The sequence below is a fragment of the Sus scrofa genome, chromosome 2 (assembly GCF_054392235.1).
Source record: "Sus scrofa isolate SSC_HxYL_T2T_F1_AM1 chromosome 2, Sscrofa_HxYL_maternal_Yorkshire_Landrace_v2.0, whole genome shotgun sequence".
Classification (NCBI taxonomy): domain Eukaryota; kingdom Metazoa; phylum Chordata; class Mammalia; order Artiodactyla; family Suidae; genus Sus; species Sus scrofa.
This window is the reverse complement of record NC_139384.1, coordinates 123,801,630-123,820,575: the sequence shown is the minus strand read 5'-3', so window position 1 is coordinate 123,820,575 and position 18,946 is coordinate 123,801,630. Positions and strand designations below refer to the sequence as shown.

At 37.1% G+C, this 18,946-nt stretch overlaps 1 protein-coding gene across 2 annotated transcripts in view; it reads left to right on the top strand.

Annotated features, from left to right (window-relative positions):
* The window catches only part of FBXL17 (F-box and leucine rich repeat protein 17), a 491,597-nt gene that overhangs the window by 172,416 nt on the left and 300,235 nt on the right, over positions 1–18,946 (top strand). For both annotated transcript variants that reach the window (XR_014838483.1, XM_003123817.7), the window contains one exon: positions 9,980–10,110. Coding sequence is in view for 1 of the 2 variants with exons in the window: in XM_003123817.7 (XP_003123865.5) it covers positions 9,980–10,110 (131 nt within the window). In the remaining variant the exon portion in view is untranslated. The remainder of the gene's footprint in view (positions 1–9,979; positions 10,111–18,946) is intronic.

Here is an 18,946-nt window from a genome sequence, read left to right as displayed (position 1 = left end):
CCAAAGCATTGTAGTTCCTTGCGGTAATACCTTCCTGTTTTTCAAGCGAGAAACCTTGGAGTCATCTTTGATTCCTCTTTTTCCTCTCGTGCTCCGTAACTAATTTGTCCAAAAATCTTGTTGATTCTGATTTCCATTATATCCAGAAATCTGACCGCTTCATACCACCTCCAGCTGCTGTTACTGTGGTCCAGGTCACTAATGTTGCTTGACTGGATTAATTCAATATAGCCTCTCTCTGCTTCTACCTTTGCTCTCAGTCTAGACTCACATAGGAGCTAGAATGAGCGTTTAAAAATTTAAGTTAGATCATGTCATACAGCTGCTTAAAACCCATCAAATTCCTGAATTGCTCAGAGCAAAAGCTAAAATGCTTATTTTGACTTACAGTGTCTCATACAGTCTTCCCTTCTTTGCTCACCTCTTTGGCCATGTTGCTGATTAATTTCCCTTTTACTCATTCTGCTCCTATAACTAGCTCCTTACTAATCCTCCAGAATGCCAGACCAGTTTCCACCTCAGGGCCTTTGCACTATCTCTTGCTCTGGGCATAAGCATGGTTTTGTTTGCTCCCTCACCTCCTTCAAACTTCTGCTCACAAATCATTTTTCAATGAGATTGTATTTAACTGCTTATTTAAAATTACACTCCACCCACCTTCCCTCTACTCTTTTCCATCTGCCTTGCCTTGCTTTTTTCCCTGATAGTGCTTAACGTCTTTTAACATACTGTATAATTTTCTTAATGTTTTTACTAGGAATATAAGCAAGCATGCTGTGGACAGAGAGTTTTGTCTGTTTTCTTCACTGCTGTATTTTTAGCAGCTAGAATATTTTCTGGTGCATAACAGATACCCACCCCATAAATAATTACTGGCTATATAAATAATATTTTCTGTATTCTTTTTTGAGTGATTGAAGGGGCTGAACATTATACATTATTTTTACACTTTTAGTAACTGGATTTAAGTATCAGTTGCTATGCACTAGGGAAGTAGTTCCTTGTCCAGGCTGGGCTCAACTGGGTACCTATCATTAAATGGTAATGTTTAGTTTTATCCTCATCCAATTAAATTAGAATCTCTAAGGATGGAACCTGATCATTAGTATTTTTAAAAGTTTCCCTGTATGATCCTAATGTGCAGCCAAGGTTAGAGCCAGGTGTTCTAGAGACATTTAAGTAAGTGTGAATGAATGAATGAAAGTGCGCCACATCTACTGCACCAGAGAACCAGATTTGGACCAGATCAGGCATTAAAATTTGATGTCAAATGTTTGCAGTGAGAGATTGGTCTTTAGAAAAGGCTAGTGGGGGAGCAGGGAGGAGGAAAAGAAAGGGAAGGTGGCATAATGGAGAAGGCAAAGAGGGGACTCCAAGAGGCTGCCCCAGGAAGGGAAGGTTGTCCCCTAGTCCCTTGGCAGCTGTTGCCCATTGATGACTTCTGTCTGAAGGGCATAGTCATGTTGGGACTGCCTGATTAGTAACTTGTGTTAAGGCAGGTATGTTATATTTCTAAGATTCACTAATTTTCCTTTCTCTGAAGTAGTCAAGCAGTGAATGCAGTTTTAAATCATGAGTGCAGCTCTCCCAGCACCGTAAGAGTAAATTCTCAAAACATGGGCAAGAGATTGGAATTATTTTAACTTAAGATGTTAAAGAATGGTAGGGATGGACGGGGAGGGGTTTGATATCCAAGTTCTGGGATTCCTTTCTGCAGTTGAAATGTTTTTGTTTCCTAAAGGTTTCAGAGAAGATGGGAGATATGATCCAAGTTGTTTAAGGGATATTTATCTGGCTGGTGATGTGACAATAAGGTGTTAGAAAGGATGACTCTGTGGAGAAGCAGTGAGTAAAGTATCCCAGAAAGCAAAACAGAACGTGTACAAATGATGAAAGATGTCAGATCCAGCAGGAGAATGGCAGAACCAACCAGGCTTTGGCTTTGGAAATGAAGCAAAGAGATAGCAGCCCAGTGTGATCATGGAGGCAGTGGTTGGAAAGAACACATAGAGAAGGAGCCAGAAAATTACCGTAGTAGCTACTATGGATGAGATAAGCATCCAAGACCTTGGAAGTCCTAATTTCATGGTTAAAATTAGAAGTTTTTATTGTCTCTGCCAGGCTCTTAAGCTATTTAAAAGCTTTCAGTTACACCCGGGGAGAGTCTCAGTTCTATGAAGTGTTAGGAAGGATTTGCTTGATGTCCCAAATGTGACTTATATCTAGCTTTTATTACTATTTCCATACTTGAATACCAGCCATAAATTATCCAAACTGAGGTTCAGCCTAACTGATGAGCAGAAGGAATGCCCCGTGTTCTCTCACTTGTCCAGCAAATTCTTCTCTAAATGCAGATAACAGCACCTGTCAAGGTATGGAAGCCTTCCTATGCTCAGGGATGGAAATTTCCTCTCTGGCCCTTTCCATTGCCAGCAGTCTTAGTTTCTTTACTATTATTTCTAGTTTTGCCATGCATGACCCATCCTGCAATCCCCTCCTTTTCTTCTTATGTCTCCCTCCCAGTCCTTAATAGGTGGCTCTCCCCAGTTTCTTATAAGAGTCTTTCTCTGGCCCTTCTGGCTCCCTGTGCCTTTGGTCTCCCTCAAAATCTCCATCGTGGCAGCCTGACAGGTGATGGGCAGCTGAGTGTGTGTTGCTGATCTATGGCCCTGGCAGCCTGTCTTCACCCTTGACTTTTCTCCCTAAAGATTACAGCTGATGGCTCTGAAACCCAGTCCCAGTGAAGCCAATATCTTCAGGGCTGGCAAGAAGTAATTTAGGTACTAGATGACATTTGAACATATTTAACCATACAGAAGGTTTTATTCTTTTCGAAAAATTATCACCTCCAACTGGCTTCACGTAAATTATCCTCGTTAGCCTGAAACAGTGGAACATCCCTGCTGCCTTTGCCAAGGAACTGTGAGTCCTCTCATGTTGCTTCATCCACCACAGTCAGCTTGCACAATTGAGGATTTTGTTTCCTTTTTTTACTTTTCCAGCGTCTTAAGAAAATTTGGAAGCCATTTGAGGTCTTTTTATAATCTTCAAAGTCTGTGTTTCCTAGGTAACATTTTAGTGTCTCATTTTATGCTTAAGTACATACACAGTCATACAATCATTGACTAATTTTAGCCTTTAACCTGAATTGGCTATAAGTAACATTTTTTTTCCCCAATAAAAGCAGTATTAAGCTGAAAGTTGATTACCTTCATTCTGTATTCTGACTTGGATTTCTTTTAAAACGTCTTACTAAACATTTAAAAATTGGAATGAAGCATTTTGAAGATATTGGTTGTATGGCTTTACTTATTCAACTCCTCTGTGATTTGTATAACCTGAGACGCCCAGTGAATTTGTAGGAAAAGTAAGTTTAATTAAAATGTCAGTTTCCTAAATGTAATTATTTGTTTCAGACTATGAAGGCTTGTTTTAGGTAAGCTTTTTATGAAACACTGGAGGGCACTATTATGAAATTCCCATAGCAAGGGAAGGAATACAATGCATTTGACAGAGCTGTTTGTGGAGTTCTGAATAAAAATGCCACATCCCGTAGAGGTGCTCAGTACATGTCTTGTAATGATGCCAGTTATCAGGAGTTAGCCTCCTGGAGCTGCCTGTCAGATTTCAGAGATGAACTGGCCAACATGGTCATAGAGAAAGTCACATAAGCATGGTCAGTGACTGTCAGCTCATGAAAAAAACAACTTCAGCTGAATCCGAGGATGACACACTCTTCAAGTTCTCAATAGAATATCGGCATGTGAGTGTCCGAGTAAACACGCTTCCTTGTGTTTGAGTTGTGTCTCATTGGAAGAGTAAAAATGCTCCATTTATGAACAATAAATACAGGGAAGTATCAGCTGTAAGTGGTCTGGTGTCATCATCTAATCCACCTTGTCCAGAGGAATGAGCCTGGGTACAAGAATCAATCAGAGTCTTATCACATGTAGATAATTTCTGGAGTTGTTACTTCTTGCTGTTCCATTAGTTCTAGGACATATCTTTGAAGTTTCCCAAGTCTATAAAATAGTTTAGATTTGCTGTCATTTCTGTCCCTGTCATTGACACTTGATAAGTTATTCAAAACTCTTTGGTCTTTAGTCTTTATTTATCTTCCCTAGTGTGAGAGTATTGAACTGGCACAAATTAAAGTTTTCATCACTACAGAACTTTATTGTATCCTGTTATGTCCCGGTTGAGGAAGTATTTTTTTTTTATTGTGATAAAATGTACATAACATGATATTTACTTTTTTTTAACCATTTTTAGTTGTACAGAAGCTGGTTTACCATTTCGGTGGTATTAAGTACTTTCACAGTACTGTGATGAAGAGATATTTTACAGTGAAGGAAGCAAGACATATGTAGTCATTAACATAGAAATTTTATGTCAGAAGCTAGACCCTGAAATATACATGTGTCAGAGATATTTACATGGCTAGAAAGAATTTTCATTATTTTGCATCTTCCTATTGACTATAACGTAGGAAAATTGGGAAAATAAAGTGATGCTATGTGTGTATTATACATGGCCTGCTTGCTTGCCTACCTGCCTGCCTGCCTGCCTGCCTGCCTGCCTGCCTCCTTCTTTCCTTCCTTGCTTCCTTCCTTCCTTCCTTCCTTTCTTTCTTTCTTTCCTTTGGATATCTTTTTATTTAACAAACCCAAGCATTGCAAATGTCCTGGCTTTGAGGCTCATCCTTGAAAAGCATCAGAATTGGAATTATCCTGGCCTCCTGATGTAATTCATGGCTATCTTTAACGCTTGACACATACACATGTTCACACATGGTGAAATTCATCCTTAACATTCATAGGTTTAATAATTATGCTTCAAAGTATTTTTAAGGAGCCATATGGGTCCATTTCATGTTATTTCTGCTTTTCTGTGGTACAGACATGAGGCCGCTGTCAGGAAATGAGCCCAGAAAGTACCTGCAACTCACCGAGGCTATTTGATGCCTTACATTTTCCCAGAGAATCACATCTTCACCAGTGATGGAAATTTTGAGGGTGTTAGGATAGAAAATACCCTGTAAAGAAGCTAACTGTAAAAATAATGTGGCTTAAGAAAATGGTGATTTTTAAAAATTGATTTATAGTTGATTTACAATATTAGTTTCAGGTGTACAGCACTGTGATTCAGAATTTTTATAGATTATACTCCATTTTTAGTCATAGGACAATGGTGATTTCTGTATAGAAAATAGAAGTGTAAGGTGCATAATTGAGGGAAACATTAATAACTGTCAAATTTAATAGTGACTCTTATCCTTGACATATACAAGTTCATCTTAATCAAGAAAAAGAAACCTCAACCAGTGAAACTATTTTAGCCACTTCTTTAGCTCCAACGCACAATCTTGTGAAAAAGAAAAGTTTAGTGAAAGTGAAAGTCAGTTACCTTGGGGTATTAAGATATATATAAAGTACATATGCGCAGTCACTGAGTATGAACTGAGTAAAAGCCAGAGGCTATGTGCACATTTTCATGAAGCATTTCTACTAAACCCGTTTTTCCGTGATTGAGGATTGATTTGAGAAATTTAGCTCCCCAATGTGGAGCTAACAGGAGTGCCACATCAGAGTTGCCTGTCTTCCCAGGAAATGTTTTCTTGGCCTCTAAAGATATACCTATAGAGAAGGAGGAGTGGACCAAGCATCTCCCTCTATGCTCATGTGACCGTATGTATCTGAAGCAGGGTGGTGAGCTTCAGAGTTTCAAGTGGCTAAGGATATTCCTCTTGTCTTAAGAGAAACCTGGCTTCTCTTCAAGGATACAGAGTTCCCTCTGACCCTTTGGTATTAATTTTCTATTGCTGCACAACCAGTTATCACAAACTTAGCATCTTAAAACCATATACATTTATCACTTACTATATCCATGGGTCAAGAGTCCAGACACTGCAGTTTTGTTTTTTCCCAGGGTCTCACAAGGACACAATCAAAGTGTCAATAGTGGTTGCATTTCTTTCTAGAGTTTAGAACCTCTTACAAGCTCATGCATTTGTTGGGAGAATTCAGCTCCTTATAATTGTACGACTGACTGAGATTCCCCATTTTCTTGCTGGCCATTGGCTGGAGACTGCTCTCAGCTCCTAGGGCCTTCTTGCAGGTCTTAGCCATTCATGAGAGGTCTTAGTCTCTCTCTGACCTCTCAGCTGATTAGGTCGGGCCTATCCCAGGATACTGTAGTTTGATTAATTCAGTGTGAACTGGTTGAGATTTTTCTTTTTCTCCTTCAAGATTTTATTTATTGATGTTCATTCATTCATTTATTCTTAGGGCCTGTACTTGCAGCATGTGGAGGTTCCCAGGCTAGAGGTTGAATCAGAGCTGCAGCTGCTGGCCTATGCCACAGCCACAGCAATGCAGGATCTGTGACCTACACCATAGTTCACAGAAACAGCAGATCCTTAACCCACTGAGTGAGGCCAGGGATTGAACATGCATATCCATGGATACTAGTTGGGTTTGTAACCTGCTGAGCCAGAATGGGAACTCCCAAGGATCTTAATTATAGCTGAAGAATCCTTTTACTTTTCCTTGCAAAGTGGACATTCTATCATATTCACAGATCCCGCTCGCACTCAAGGGACAGGGATTATACTAGGACATGGGTCCTTGGAGTCATTTTAGATTTTTACCTACCGTACCTGTTCATTTTCTCACTGTTTTTCTCAGGGTCATGAATTGGAGGCAAGATCCTCTTTGTTCTCTGTAGCCACTTCCAGACCATTATGCTTTTGACACTTGTGAAAAATAGCAACACATATAATTAGCAAAACATCGAGACTTTGAGACTTGGTCCATTTGACAGTACCATTGTCTCTCCCCTTTTATTTCTGTCTTTTTCTGTCCTCCTGGTGTTTCCTGCTCCTTCATAAAAGACATGGGCACTGGCCTCACAGCCTTGCCTTTGCTCTGTGCCCAGCCATTAACCCTGGATGACTTCAGTTTCCACGCTCACCACATGGAGATATGTCTGGAGTTGACAGGGAAGAAAGCATAGCAAGGAACAGGTGCATCAGCCCTTCGATTCTTTAAGTGATTTTAGTGATGTCAGAAAGATTATGGAACCTTACTTTGCTATCTGTTTTGTATTTTATATAGGATTTTTTTGGGTTATTGTTTATTTAGATACTTCAGAAAATTTTGTCTTTGCTGTTTTGTTTAATGCCAGCCTACCTTATTTATGGTGAGAGGTAAAGGATAGGGATCAGGGGCCATGTCTGGATATACAGTTAGAGCTCAAGCGGCCACCTCTGGGCACTGGGTATGGTGTTGGCCATCATTATCGGACAGGGGAGTCAGGAGACCCTCGAGGAAGGGGAAACAGGGAGTCAGCCCAGGTTCTGACCATCTGACTGTTCAGCTGAATGGAACTGCTGAGGTAACCAGAGCAGTCTGTTTTGTTTTTGTTTTTAGAAACAAAAGTGACTCCCTTCCCTCACACTGCTTTGGTTGCAAAGTACTGACCATGTTCTGATACTGCTGAAGCCCTCTGACCATGGTACCTATAATAGGAGCTTTGCCAGAACCCATTTCTTCTTTGCTGGTCCTGCCTTCATTCTGGAGTGTTGTCCTGAGTCCTGTCCTGAGTCCCACCCTGGACGGCGACTTCCTTGAATGTCTGACCGGAGGGAGAGGCCGATTGCAGAGAGTATTTCCCAAGTCTCATTCTGAACACTCAGAGTTCGGTCCTTAGTGACAGAAGCTTGCTGTCTCAATTAGAAAGAATTCCCTACTGTTGCAGACCTTGTCATATGTCCCCTTTCATAGCTATGTCACTTTCTCTGCATAGCTTTGCTGCTTGCATCAGAGACCAGTGAGCAGTGACTCTGCACGAAGCCTCTCTGTGGGCTGACATGGGAAGGAGGGTTTGTGTGCTGCCTGGTAGCCCTGGTTCTCTGGAGCTGCTCTGTCCAGCACTCTAGCCACTGGCCACACACAGATATAAAAGTTAAATGTGAACTAAGCAACATTAAATAAGATGAAAAGATGCAGGTCCTTCCTCACACTACTCATGTGCCAAGTGCTCAGTAGCCACATGTGGCTGGTGGTCACCATCTTTGACAGCAGGGATAGAGAACATTCCCATCACTGCAGAAAGTTCTCTGGGGTGGTGCTGCTTCAGAGTGTTGATTCCCCACTGGTCCTACAGCAGCAGATATACCGGTGTCTTATCTTCTCTTGGGCCTCACTGCTCTGAGGCCTTTGGCAGTTAGGCTACACCTGCAAGTCAGCTTCGTGCAGGAATAATCCACTCCCCTTACAGAGGGTCTTGAGGGAGGGTGGCCTAGAGAAGACTGGCCCACCCTGGGACAGCTTCCTACTGGTGCTAGAAATGCCATGCACTAGTTTTCTATTGCTGCTGTGGCAACTTACCACACATTTACCAGATTAAAGCAGTGCAGATTTATCTCATGGTTTATTAGTCAGAATATCAATACAGGCCTCGTCAGGCTAAAATCTTCAGGCTTGTGTTCCTTTCTGGAAGATCAAGAGGAGAATCTCTTTTCTTGCTCCTTCAGGTTTTGGAGGAAATTCAGTTCCCTGAAGTAGTAGATCTGAAGTCCTGATTTCTTACTGCCTGTCAGCTCTAGAAACTGCTCACATTCCTTGGCTCCTGGCCCTCTTCCTCCAGACACAAAGCCAATAAAGGCAGATGGAATTCCCTTTCATAATTCACATGTCTCCTGCATCTTCTTCCATCACATCTCTCTGACTTTACCTGGGAAATGTTCTCTGCTTATAAAGGGTCATGTGGCTAGACTGGGCTTACGCTGATAAGCCAAAATAGACTCCTCATGTCAAAATCCATAACTTTAATCACATTTGCAAAGACTTTTGCCATGCAAGAGCATATTAGGGTGTAGGTATCTTTGGCTGGGGTGTTGTTTAGTCTACCACAGGCCTCCAATTTAATTTTTTGCATGTTATTCAGCAAAAATAGCTTATTTGAAGTGTAGTTAATTTGAAGAGGATAATTAAGATCCTACCATCTTTGTGTAAATGATACTATTAGTTTTCCTTGAAGACTAAACATCAGGGGAAGACTGGAAGCATCAGAAAAGGAGTAGAGAAAATGAAGAAATGGAGAAGGTGGTACATAGAGAAAACCTTTACTTCTTTATTTTATTTTTTATGTATTTATTTTTAATTACTCAATGAATTTTATTATATTTATAGTTGTACAATGATCATCACAACCCAATTTTATAGTATTTCTATCCCAAATCCCCAGCCCATCCCCTCCACCACCCCCCCGAACCTGTCTCCTTTGGAAACCATATATTTTTTAAAGTCTGTGAGTCAGTATCTATTCTGCAAAGAGGTTCAATTGTGTCCTTTTTTTAGATTCCACATGTAAGTGATAGCATATGATATTGGTGTCTCACTGTCTAAACTTCACTTAGCATGATAATTTCTAGGTCCATGCATGTTGAGAGAAAACCTTTACTTCTTAAACAATGTTTTATATTGCTTTTCACATGGTGAAGCCTATGACCCTTAATAGTACAATTTGAGTACATTGATGAAACATAACCAAGATATCTGAGAATTAGCCACTTATCTTTTTTAAAAAGTGAGAAAACCTATACAAAAGTGACATTATAATCAAAAGAATAAATATCTGAACTTGAATAATCTTAAAGAGAATAATCCTATCATATTTGAGAGTAATTAATATGACGGATTTAACAACTTCCCCACCTATTAAATTGCTAACTTTTTGATTTTATGATGCCTCAGTAAAATCTGTTTGATTTTAATGTTTGCTGCCATTCGTATATTCACCATAGATTTCTGTCCTCATTTCTGATTTAGCATTAACATATTATGTAAACATTTAATTAATGATTCTAGGTTATTATCTGTTATACAGTGAGACTCTGTAATAAACTATATTTATAATTTTTGAGAATGAATGTAGCATTTACCTTTATTGTCTTTCATTTTATTTATCTCATTAGCTAAGAAACCTTTCCAGCTTGGACCTACGTCATATCACTGAACTGGATAATGAAACCGTGATGGAAATTGTCAAGAGGTGCAAAAATCTTAGCTCTCTCAATCTCTGCCTGAACTGGATCATAAATGACAGGTAACCACTGTGACATCTTAAAAACAGATTCGAGAGGAAAACATGTGTTCTATGTACCAAGTACTGATTATCGTTATAACAAGGCAGCTCAACTCTGAGGAAAATTTGAGGTGGCTATGCCTTCTAAAATAAATTTGTTTAAGTTTTGAAACCACCGGAATGTATACTTTTAACCCATTCATTGCTTGTATTTGCAACAAGGTTTTTTTACATGCTAAGATTCAGATGTTTGCCTAAACAGTTAAAATAACAGCAGTCTGCTGAATTTTTTCTAGAGACAAGGAAGAAAGAAAGAAAGAGAGAGAGAGAGAGAGAAAGAAACTATTTCAAATATGCATTCAGATTCTTTCTCAAGGATGACATTTTGTTTTTTGTGTTAATAGAATTTGTTTTGAAAATGAAAAATCACCAGTTGACAGTTTAATATATAGTGTAAAAATGTGTTAAATGGGTAGGTTTTTGTTTTTGTTTTTTCTTTTTTATGGCCACACCTGTGGCATATGGAAGTTCCCAGGCTAGAGGTCAAATTGGAACTACAGCTGCTGGCCTATGCCACACCCACAGCAACACGGGATTATAGCGGTGTCTGCACCCTATACCTCAGCTCCCAGCAATGTTGGATCCTTAACCCACTGAGCAAGGCCAGGGATTGAACCCGAATCCTCATGGATGTTAGTTGGGTTCATTATGGTTAATCCACTATGGGAATTTCTGGATAGTTTTTAAACAATAATAAACTTTCTCTGAAATATTGCGTGAAGGAAATAAGATGCAAGAAGCCTCGAAAAGAGACTTTATAATGAGAACAACTGCAGAGTAGTACCACTCTGCTACTGCCAATAATTTAGGTGGGTTCTTAAATACAGGCCTGAGACAAAATTCTTGCCCATTAAATTTTCAAGAATAAATTTACTTGAAAAGGATCTGGTGTGTTACTGATGTGGTTCGGGTTCAGTCCCTGGCTTGGGAAATTTATCATACCACAGGTGCGGCCAAAAAAGAAGAAAAAAGTTGGAAAAAGTTGGGCCACCAAAAAAATTTTACTTTCAAAATAGAAAGCATCATTTCAGCTAAAATTAAAACCTATTTAGATTTAAATATTTTTTACAAATTGGAGCAGTGACTCATTAAATTTGTGTCAAATAATGCTGTAAGTTCAAGGTACTTCTCAACCCTTCATTTTTAATTTCCTCTTATACTTTAAAAATAAAATTATGCAGACCTAATTTTTCCCAAGTATGGTAAATTCTAGTGACATATTTATTAATTACCCTCATTACTGTAAATTATGTGATAGCTTTTGACTTGGCTCTTTCTCAGTAAAATTTTTCATGAAAAATTGACTAATCCAGAATAGTCACAGTCATCATTTGTAAAAGGTGCTTAGTAATTGTCACTGTGTGGGGTATATAAAAATCTAAAGAAAATTGACGAATATTTAAAAAATTAAAATCTTTCTAATGAACATTCTCCTACTTAGTCAATTGTGTGACAACTTAAAAATAATCTTTAAGTGTTTTTCACAACAAGTAATAAAGTACATTAAAAACATCTTCTAGTTTTAGGTATTTAGCATTAGCTTAACATTGAGGCAAACATCTTAGTAATGCATCAGATTGAAAGCTGAAAACTATTTGTGCCACAGAGTGGTTATGAAAAAAATTGCCTTTCATTGTACAACAGCTTTTTATGTCCACGTGTAGAAGAGTCAGTACTTGGAACCTGTAGAAGTAACTATGATGCAGTCCATATATGATTATAACGGTTATCTTCTAAGTTAAACATGTTGCTTAGGTTTATATCACTTGCACAAAGACATCCAGGGATTTATCTTCTTGCTCTTCAAATGCTTGTTTAGCCATAACTGGATAGTTACAAATGAAAAAGTGGGCAACTCTCACCTTGTCTTTCCTTCCCTTTGTTATGTTTTATGTACTAAATCTCTTGCTATTTCAGTAATTTTTTTCCCTTCTTAACTAGAATGGTTATTTGGTATTTGATCTTAAATACATGTACTGTAGAGATTTATTTGCAAGGAATGAAAGTGTATTTTTTATGTTTTTAATGGAAAAGTTTGGATTAATTGAGAAAACATGCATTTTAATGAGGTTGAGCCGTAGAGTTTTAAAGATCAAACTCTTTAAGGTTTTAATTACACTACTTGCACTTATCCCGTGTACTGTAATAGAAGTTTCAGACATTAAAACCCACTTTGCAGTATCATCTAAATTAGTCAGCTCATTGTTCTTGCCATACTCTATCACTAAGCTAAGTAATATTTGTAATTATATTGGTATAAATCTAGGACTTCCCGTCAGACTTAATTATAATTTCAGCACTTAGCTGAGATGGGTTAGTAGCCTTTCATATAGAGGGCACTGGATTGCACTAATGCATTTAGCCTATCAATTAGCGTCTGTTTTACATTTGTTCATTATTATTATCCTCTAGTAAATCAGGAAGCATTTATTAACCCCCTACTAAATACTTGGTGCTGTGTCTCAGACTGTGGGACACAGCTTCCCTGCCGCTCTCAAAGGTTACTCTCTTTAGGTGACATAAGACTTAATGAGTGAGATAATAGTGAACCTTGTAAGGATAGAGGGGAGGAAAGTAACCTTTCTTACCCAGGTAATTGATAGGCACTTTACATGTGTTCCCATTTAATCCTTTCAACATCTTTTGTTCAGTGGAAGGTCATACTATTCCTATTAAATTTAGACCATTTGTTTGACTTCTGGCTTTTCCTGTTGGATGTATTTTTCCATCTTTGCTGCAGCAAAAACTGGGTGGGGACAAACCAGAAAAAGCAAATGTCTAATGAGTCAATATTCCGTTTCATAACTGGGCTGCACATGCAATGGACGTTTATATGTAAACTTCTTCTTTAAAAAAAAAAACTAATCTCATTTTCTTTCATAATAAAGGTATAATAGAACCTTTAGATACTATTTTATACTTAATACCCGTGAAAAGGATCTATGTTTAAGGCTGCTAGCTCCATATGTCCTTTATTATTAAAGGATTCCTCACATGAAGATATACTTTGATACGCTTCTCAGATCTTCAGATATAATATTTATCCTGGCTTTAAAAATTTTTATCAATAAACTTTTTTGAAGTTCAAAAATTCAAAATATGTAGTAATCGAAGGTCTTTACTGTTAAGCTCATGGTACCTTTTAGCATCTTGTAGTTCTTAAATTGATCTGTGTGACTAAGACATGCTGTTCTTTATCTTTGTTTTTCTAAAAGCACTTTTTGTGTTCAGAGAGTTAAACAGCATGATATTTTCTTATATTCAGAAGGATGGTCTAGTAGTCATTTGACATTTACCATTGCTTTTAAATACAAATAAAATCCAAGTGGTTCGTGAAAAGAGGACACTGACTATTTCTATCAATGATTTAAATTAAACATCTGGTTATTACGTCTCCTCCACTTTCTCTGACTGTAAGTTTATTTGAATGTTTATTTATATTTGATATAAATCTTTTGTTATTTCACATTCAATTTGGTCTTCATTTTTTGTGTATTTTGTGTAGAGTCCAGAAGCAGCATGCTTTGGATATAAAAAGCAGATTTGTAAAAAACCAAATGATCCTGAGCATCTTTATAGTAATAAGCTTATAATGGCTCTTTTGGTGTTTTGGGTTTTTTGTTTGGTTGGTTGGTTTTTTTTGCCAAGAAGAATTAAATGAAAACGAACTGATTTAATAGATCTTTATAGAAGCCATTTTTTAATATTTAAGTTGGCTATCGAAGAGGGAATTAATCTCCCTATTTTCAATTTTTAATATTAGTCCTGAAAACAAATTTCAATCATGTAACCTATATTCCCATTATTTAGTATATGATTCTTTTATTGGCAGTTGACCATGCTTGCTCATGAATTAGTAGAATATAGCAATACAAAAGAAATGAAAGATTCTCTAAGTATCCATCAGCTAACATAACAAAACATAACAAAAGCCAGGATGGTCATTAAAGCAAATTTTGTTGCCATCTAGTTCAACTTGCATAGCTAGAGATTTATTCTTCATAAATCGAATGAGGAGTTCGAGTCGTGGCGCAGTGGAAGTGAATCCAACTAGGAACCATGACGTTACGGGTTTGATCCCTGGCCTCGACCAGTGGGTTAAAGATCTGATGTTGCTGTGAGCTGTTTTGTAGGTCACAGACGCAGCTTGGATCTGGTGTTGCTGTTGCTGTGGCTGTGGCGTAGGCCAGCAGCTGTAGCTCCTATTAGACCTCTAGCCTGGGAACCTCCACATGCCACAGGTGTGGCCCTAAAAAGCAACATAAATAAATAAATAAACAAATAAATAATAAAATAAAATAAATTGATTGTATTAAATTTGTTGAACATGGATAACTAAGGACACCTTTTTTTAAGGAGTTAATTTACTGTATGAATCTTTTATTTGTGTAAAGAGGGCTACTGCATCAGTGGACACTCTAAAATTTGAGGAATTTTAAAACTTAAGACTGTCGTGACCAGTTGCTTTCAGGTATAAAATAATATTTATAGTATGTTACTATTGTGCTTTATATTTACTAGTGTTTAGAATAGTAGCTATAAATATTTTCTCTTTAAATAAAAGTTTTGAATAACATTATTTTGAAATTGCAAACTTGGGGGCCACAGTAGAGTCCAGCCCACAAAGCTGTTTTGTTTGGCCTGTATAATATTTAAAAAATTGAATTAGTTTCCAACTTGAAAAAAATTGAGGTAGTTCCCCTAAAAATTCAGAATTTTGGCCTTCTTTGGAGAAAGTTGCAAATCTAGCAACATTGGATTCACATTTTCTCATGTCAGCAGTCTTTCCAAGATGAGTAATGGGCTTTTCTCTTTGGCCATTCTCCAATTCCTCCACTATTCCTACCAAACATGATCTGTTCTTTTATATTATCTACCTATCCCTACTCTGTATACAAATTGAGTTCTCTTTTATTAAAATCCAGAATGTAGAGATTTTTAGGTAAAGAATTCTTACTTTAAATAAAATAGTTCTTTTTAAATTGAGTCTGATAAACTGTATTAACAGATAATGGAGAGTTAATTAGTTTACCTAAATTAGTTCTTCATTATTTCAGGCCTCAGAACTTTGGCCGACAGGTCGAAGTTAGAGAGGGAGACAATTCAGCTTAAAATAAGTTAAAACGTTGATTTCATCGACTGCCTTCCAAAATAGAGAACTCACTCCAATTTAATGTTCAAATGAGAGAGTTATAAACAGTTCTTGAATAGAGTGGAACTAGTGTACTAAACTTACCTCTACCTTCAGGCTTGTGATTTAAAAATGGTTTCATTTGCAGTGCTTAGTATTTTTATTTATTTATTTTACTTAATGAATTTTATTACATTCATAGGTGTACAACAATCATCACAACCAAATTTTATAGCATTTCATTTGATTCCTGCTTCTTTTGTTTATCATATTAAGAAAACTCTTAAGACTGTTCTTTCTCTTTTTCAGGCATAGTCCTTTTTAGTCTTTCAGGTACACTCAGGTGGAAGGTGTAAGATGACAGTTTACTCCACTACTCCTTTCGGGGAGACTGACAGCACCCTGGTTCATGTAAAACTCAATGAGGCTTTCTATAAAGATTTTTCTAACTCCCTTGATCTTCTCTGGATGTTTATTCTGTTTCTTCTTTCAAATTTCCGTTGATTCAATAAAAAACGGTGACATTTAGAAATAAAGTTCAGCGAGGATTTGAGCAGGTGTTGGTGATATAAAATATTTGCTGAGTGCCCATTGTGTTTTATTTCCAAGAATTGTTTTGTGAACATATGCTATATATTGTATTTATAAGTGTTGGAGGACTGGGTGGATAATCTACCATCTTCCTGTGAATGTCATGTCACAGTGGACTTAGAATTTTATTTCCATTTCAATCCCCTAATATTACTTAATTCTCCTAGAGACTGAGGTTTAAAGATTGCCCAAGGGGGACAGACTTATCCATTAAATCCAGCAGGCATAGCTGAATTTGAGTTCGAGAATATTTTGTTTTCTATTAAAGTTAAGTGGTCTGGAGGAGAGAAATACTTTTCACCTTGGAGTACCGAGTGTGAAGTTTGAACAGTTTGCTTCTATAAAAGCATGAAAACTTGGAAATAAAGAGATGGCAAAAATAACGCTGCCCATTGAAGCAGCTCCGTGATGGTGTTAGAGCAGCCCTCTTCTGCTTTCAGAATGCAGAGAAGTCTGTCTGCACACTTCTCGTGCCCAATCATGTGGGCCAAGCTGAATTTTAGTCATTTCTATAATTTGCTACATAGTTTTGAGTATGTTCTATGATATTTATTCATATTTTTGCCAAAAGAATAAATATATTTTATTGAGTTCTGGGAGGGTTGTAGGGACAGAATGGAGTCTCTCTGAGCTAGGGACACTTGTTTGAGCTTGGCATATGTTTTGTACCCTCTTTTATAGTCACAATTATTTGTAAGACCATCCTTAGAAGAATTGTATGATATCAGAGTACCTACTATTCAGGCCCCAAACCACCTTCAAAAATGATGGGTTTGGTGTCCTTCTATCTTTTCGACCCTCTCCTTACAACCATGATTCTTTTGTAGTGCTGCTGAGGTCACTGTATGTATTTTCTCTCTTCTGTTTTTGAACTAAGGATAACAACAGCTAATAATAGCTGCCATATATTACAATCTGTGCCATACACTATGCGAAGTGTTCACATGTAATGTTTCATGTAATCTTTACGACAACCCTGAGGAAGAAATTAACCCTGTGTTTCACATGAAGGAATTACTGTCCCACTTTTCTGCGTCTTCCAAACCCCCTCAAGCTCGAACCTCGAGGGGCTCACTGTCTCCAGTACCTTATTCTGCCTCAGACCTAGAGTGACCTAACCTCCTGATTTGCTCAGGACAGTGCCAGCCCATTGCTGTTGTTCTGGAATTCTGTCAGGTTTAGCATTTGTCCTTCTGCTCCATTCTATGGTCCAGAGTGCCCTGCTTTAGAGAATAAATTATCTGGCCATCCTACCTCAGACCCTGCTTGATCATTCTGAATATCATTAGAGTGTTTCCTTCGCTTTTCCTCATGGGATATCTGAAAGGTGAAAGTTTCAGATATTTTACAGCATGTGAAGACCTGTGGATTTTAAAAACATCTAATTTTATAATAAAAGGCACATTTTTCTCCACAACCCCATTTATAAATACTCTTCATTTCTTACTAAGTTCCATGAGGAGGTGTAGAAAGCACTGCCCATTTATGTGTCTTATCCCACATTGGGCTCTTGCTTGATATCAAAAAGAATTTTAAGGTGAATTTTGAATAGGTATTTATTTAAGCACATGATGACACACATTTATTTTTTTACAAATATTTTATCTATAAATGCTCTGTGTCTGTTGTAACATACTATTCATTGCAGCGTAAAAGAGAATATAACTGCCATAACTAATCTGTACAGTTTTCCTAGTATATGTGACTTTCCAAGTACCTGATACTTTTCTATAAAAGGGGTTTTTCTGGCAAAATGATTTGTACATCTAACCTCAGATGAAATTCTTTGTGTATTCAAATTAAAGGAACTTTTTCATTGTTGGGTACATAGAGATATTGGATATTGGTTATGATATTGGTTCATTCCATACTTGAAATTCTGAAATATCACTTTAAATGAGATATTAATTGATATGTAACACTAAAATATTTAACCTAATAAAATCACTTTAAAGGAAGATCTATATGAAATTTTCTATATCTCATCTATGTCAGCCTACTTTGACTCTTAACTCCAGTTCTGGAGGTGGGATGGAAACTGAATATGATGTGAATGAGTTTTTCTTATTGATTCTCTATGTTCACAGTATTTTGTCTTATAGAATAATGTGAATTTTTATAATGGCCCCAGTGTATAATAGTAATTTTTAATTCCTACTTTGTCTTTCAGCAATAATGCATAAATAAACATTTCTACAAATAATGATCATTAACAAGAGCTTTAAAAAAATTGTATTGGTATTCCTGGCTATGCTATTCTAAATACTACTACTGATTTTGTGTTTGTAAGACAATATAAAGATGAGTAGATATATATATTAAGCATTTAGTTTGTGGGGTTAAAAAGTATGTTTTATATGTTATGAAATCAGAATTCATGATCAAATTATGGAAAAGAATGGGACCTAATTTATATGATGATGAATGCAGTGCTATGCACTTACGAATTTGGGGCTGTCCTATCCTCAAACCCATTTTAAGATGCCAACAATGAACAAAACCTTCATTTATTGATGAAAATGATAATAGTTTATTGACTGGACAAATTTATCACTTCCACCCCTTTCCCCTCTCCCCAGGAGTTGTCTTATTCTTAATCCCCAACCAGAAATGGTAATTAAAATAACTCACTGTTGTCAACATTTTAAAATGTATGATAAATGAAACCCAGTAAATAGTGAAAATATGAGAAAGGTGATTAAATCTGACAATTTTCTTGTAAAAGGCTTGAGATGATAAATATCTCCTGTGATTAGTTATTAATTTAGTGCAAGAGATTTTGCTTCAGCCTAAAATATTTTATGAATAGTGGCATAAAGAAATATTTTAGAAGATAGGTACACACATGTTTAACCAGAGGAGAAATTGCTGGAACTTGATTGGTAATAATTAAAAATGGCAGACCTGACATATATGTGCCTGGGCTATTTTCTGTGTGACAGTCCTTTCAGAAATTAAAAAAGAGTACATGAAGACATGGAGACATGAAGAATGACAGAGGACTTTCAGTTGAACCTTTTTGCCTCATGAAGACAGAAAGGTTTTGTGTATATCATTCGTCAGCTGATAAAATAC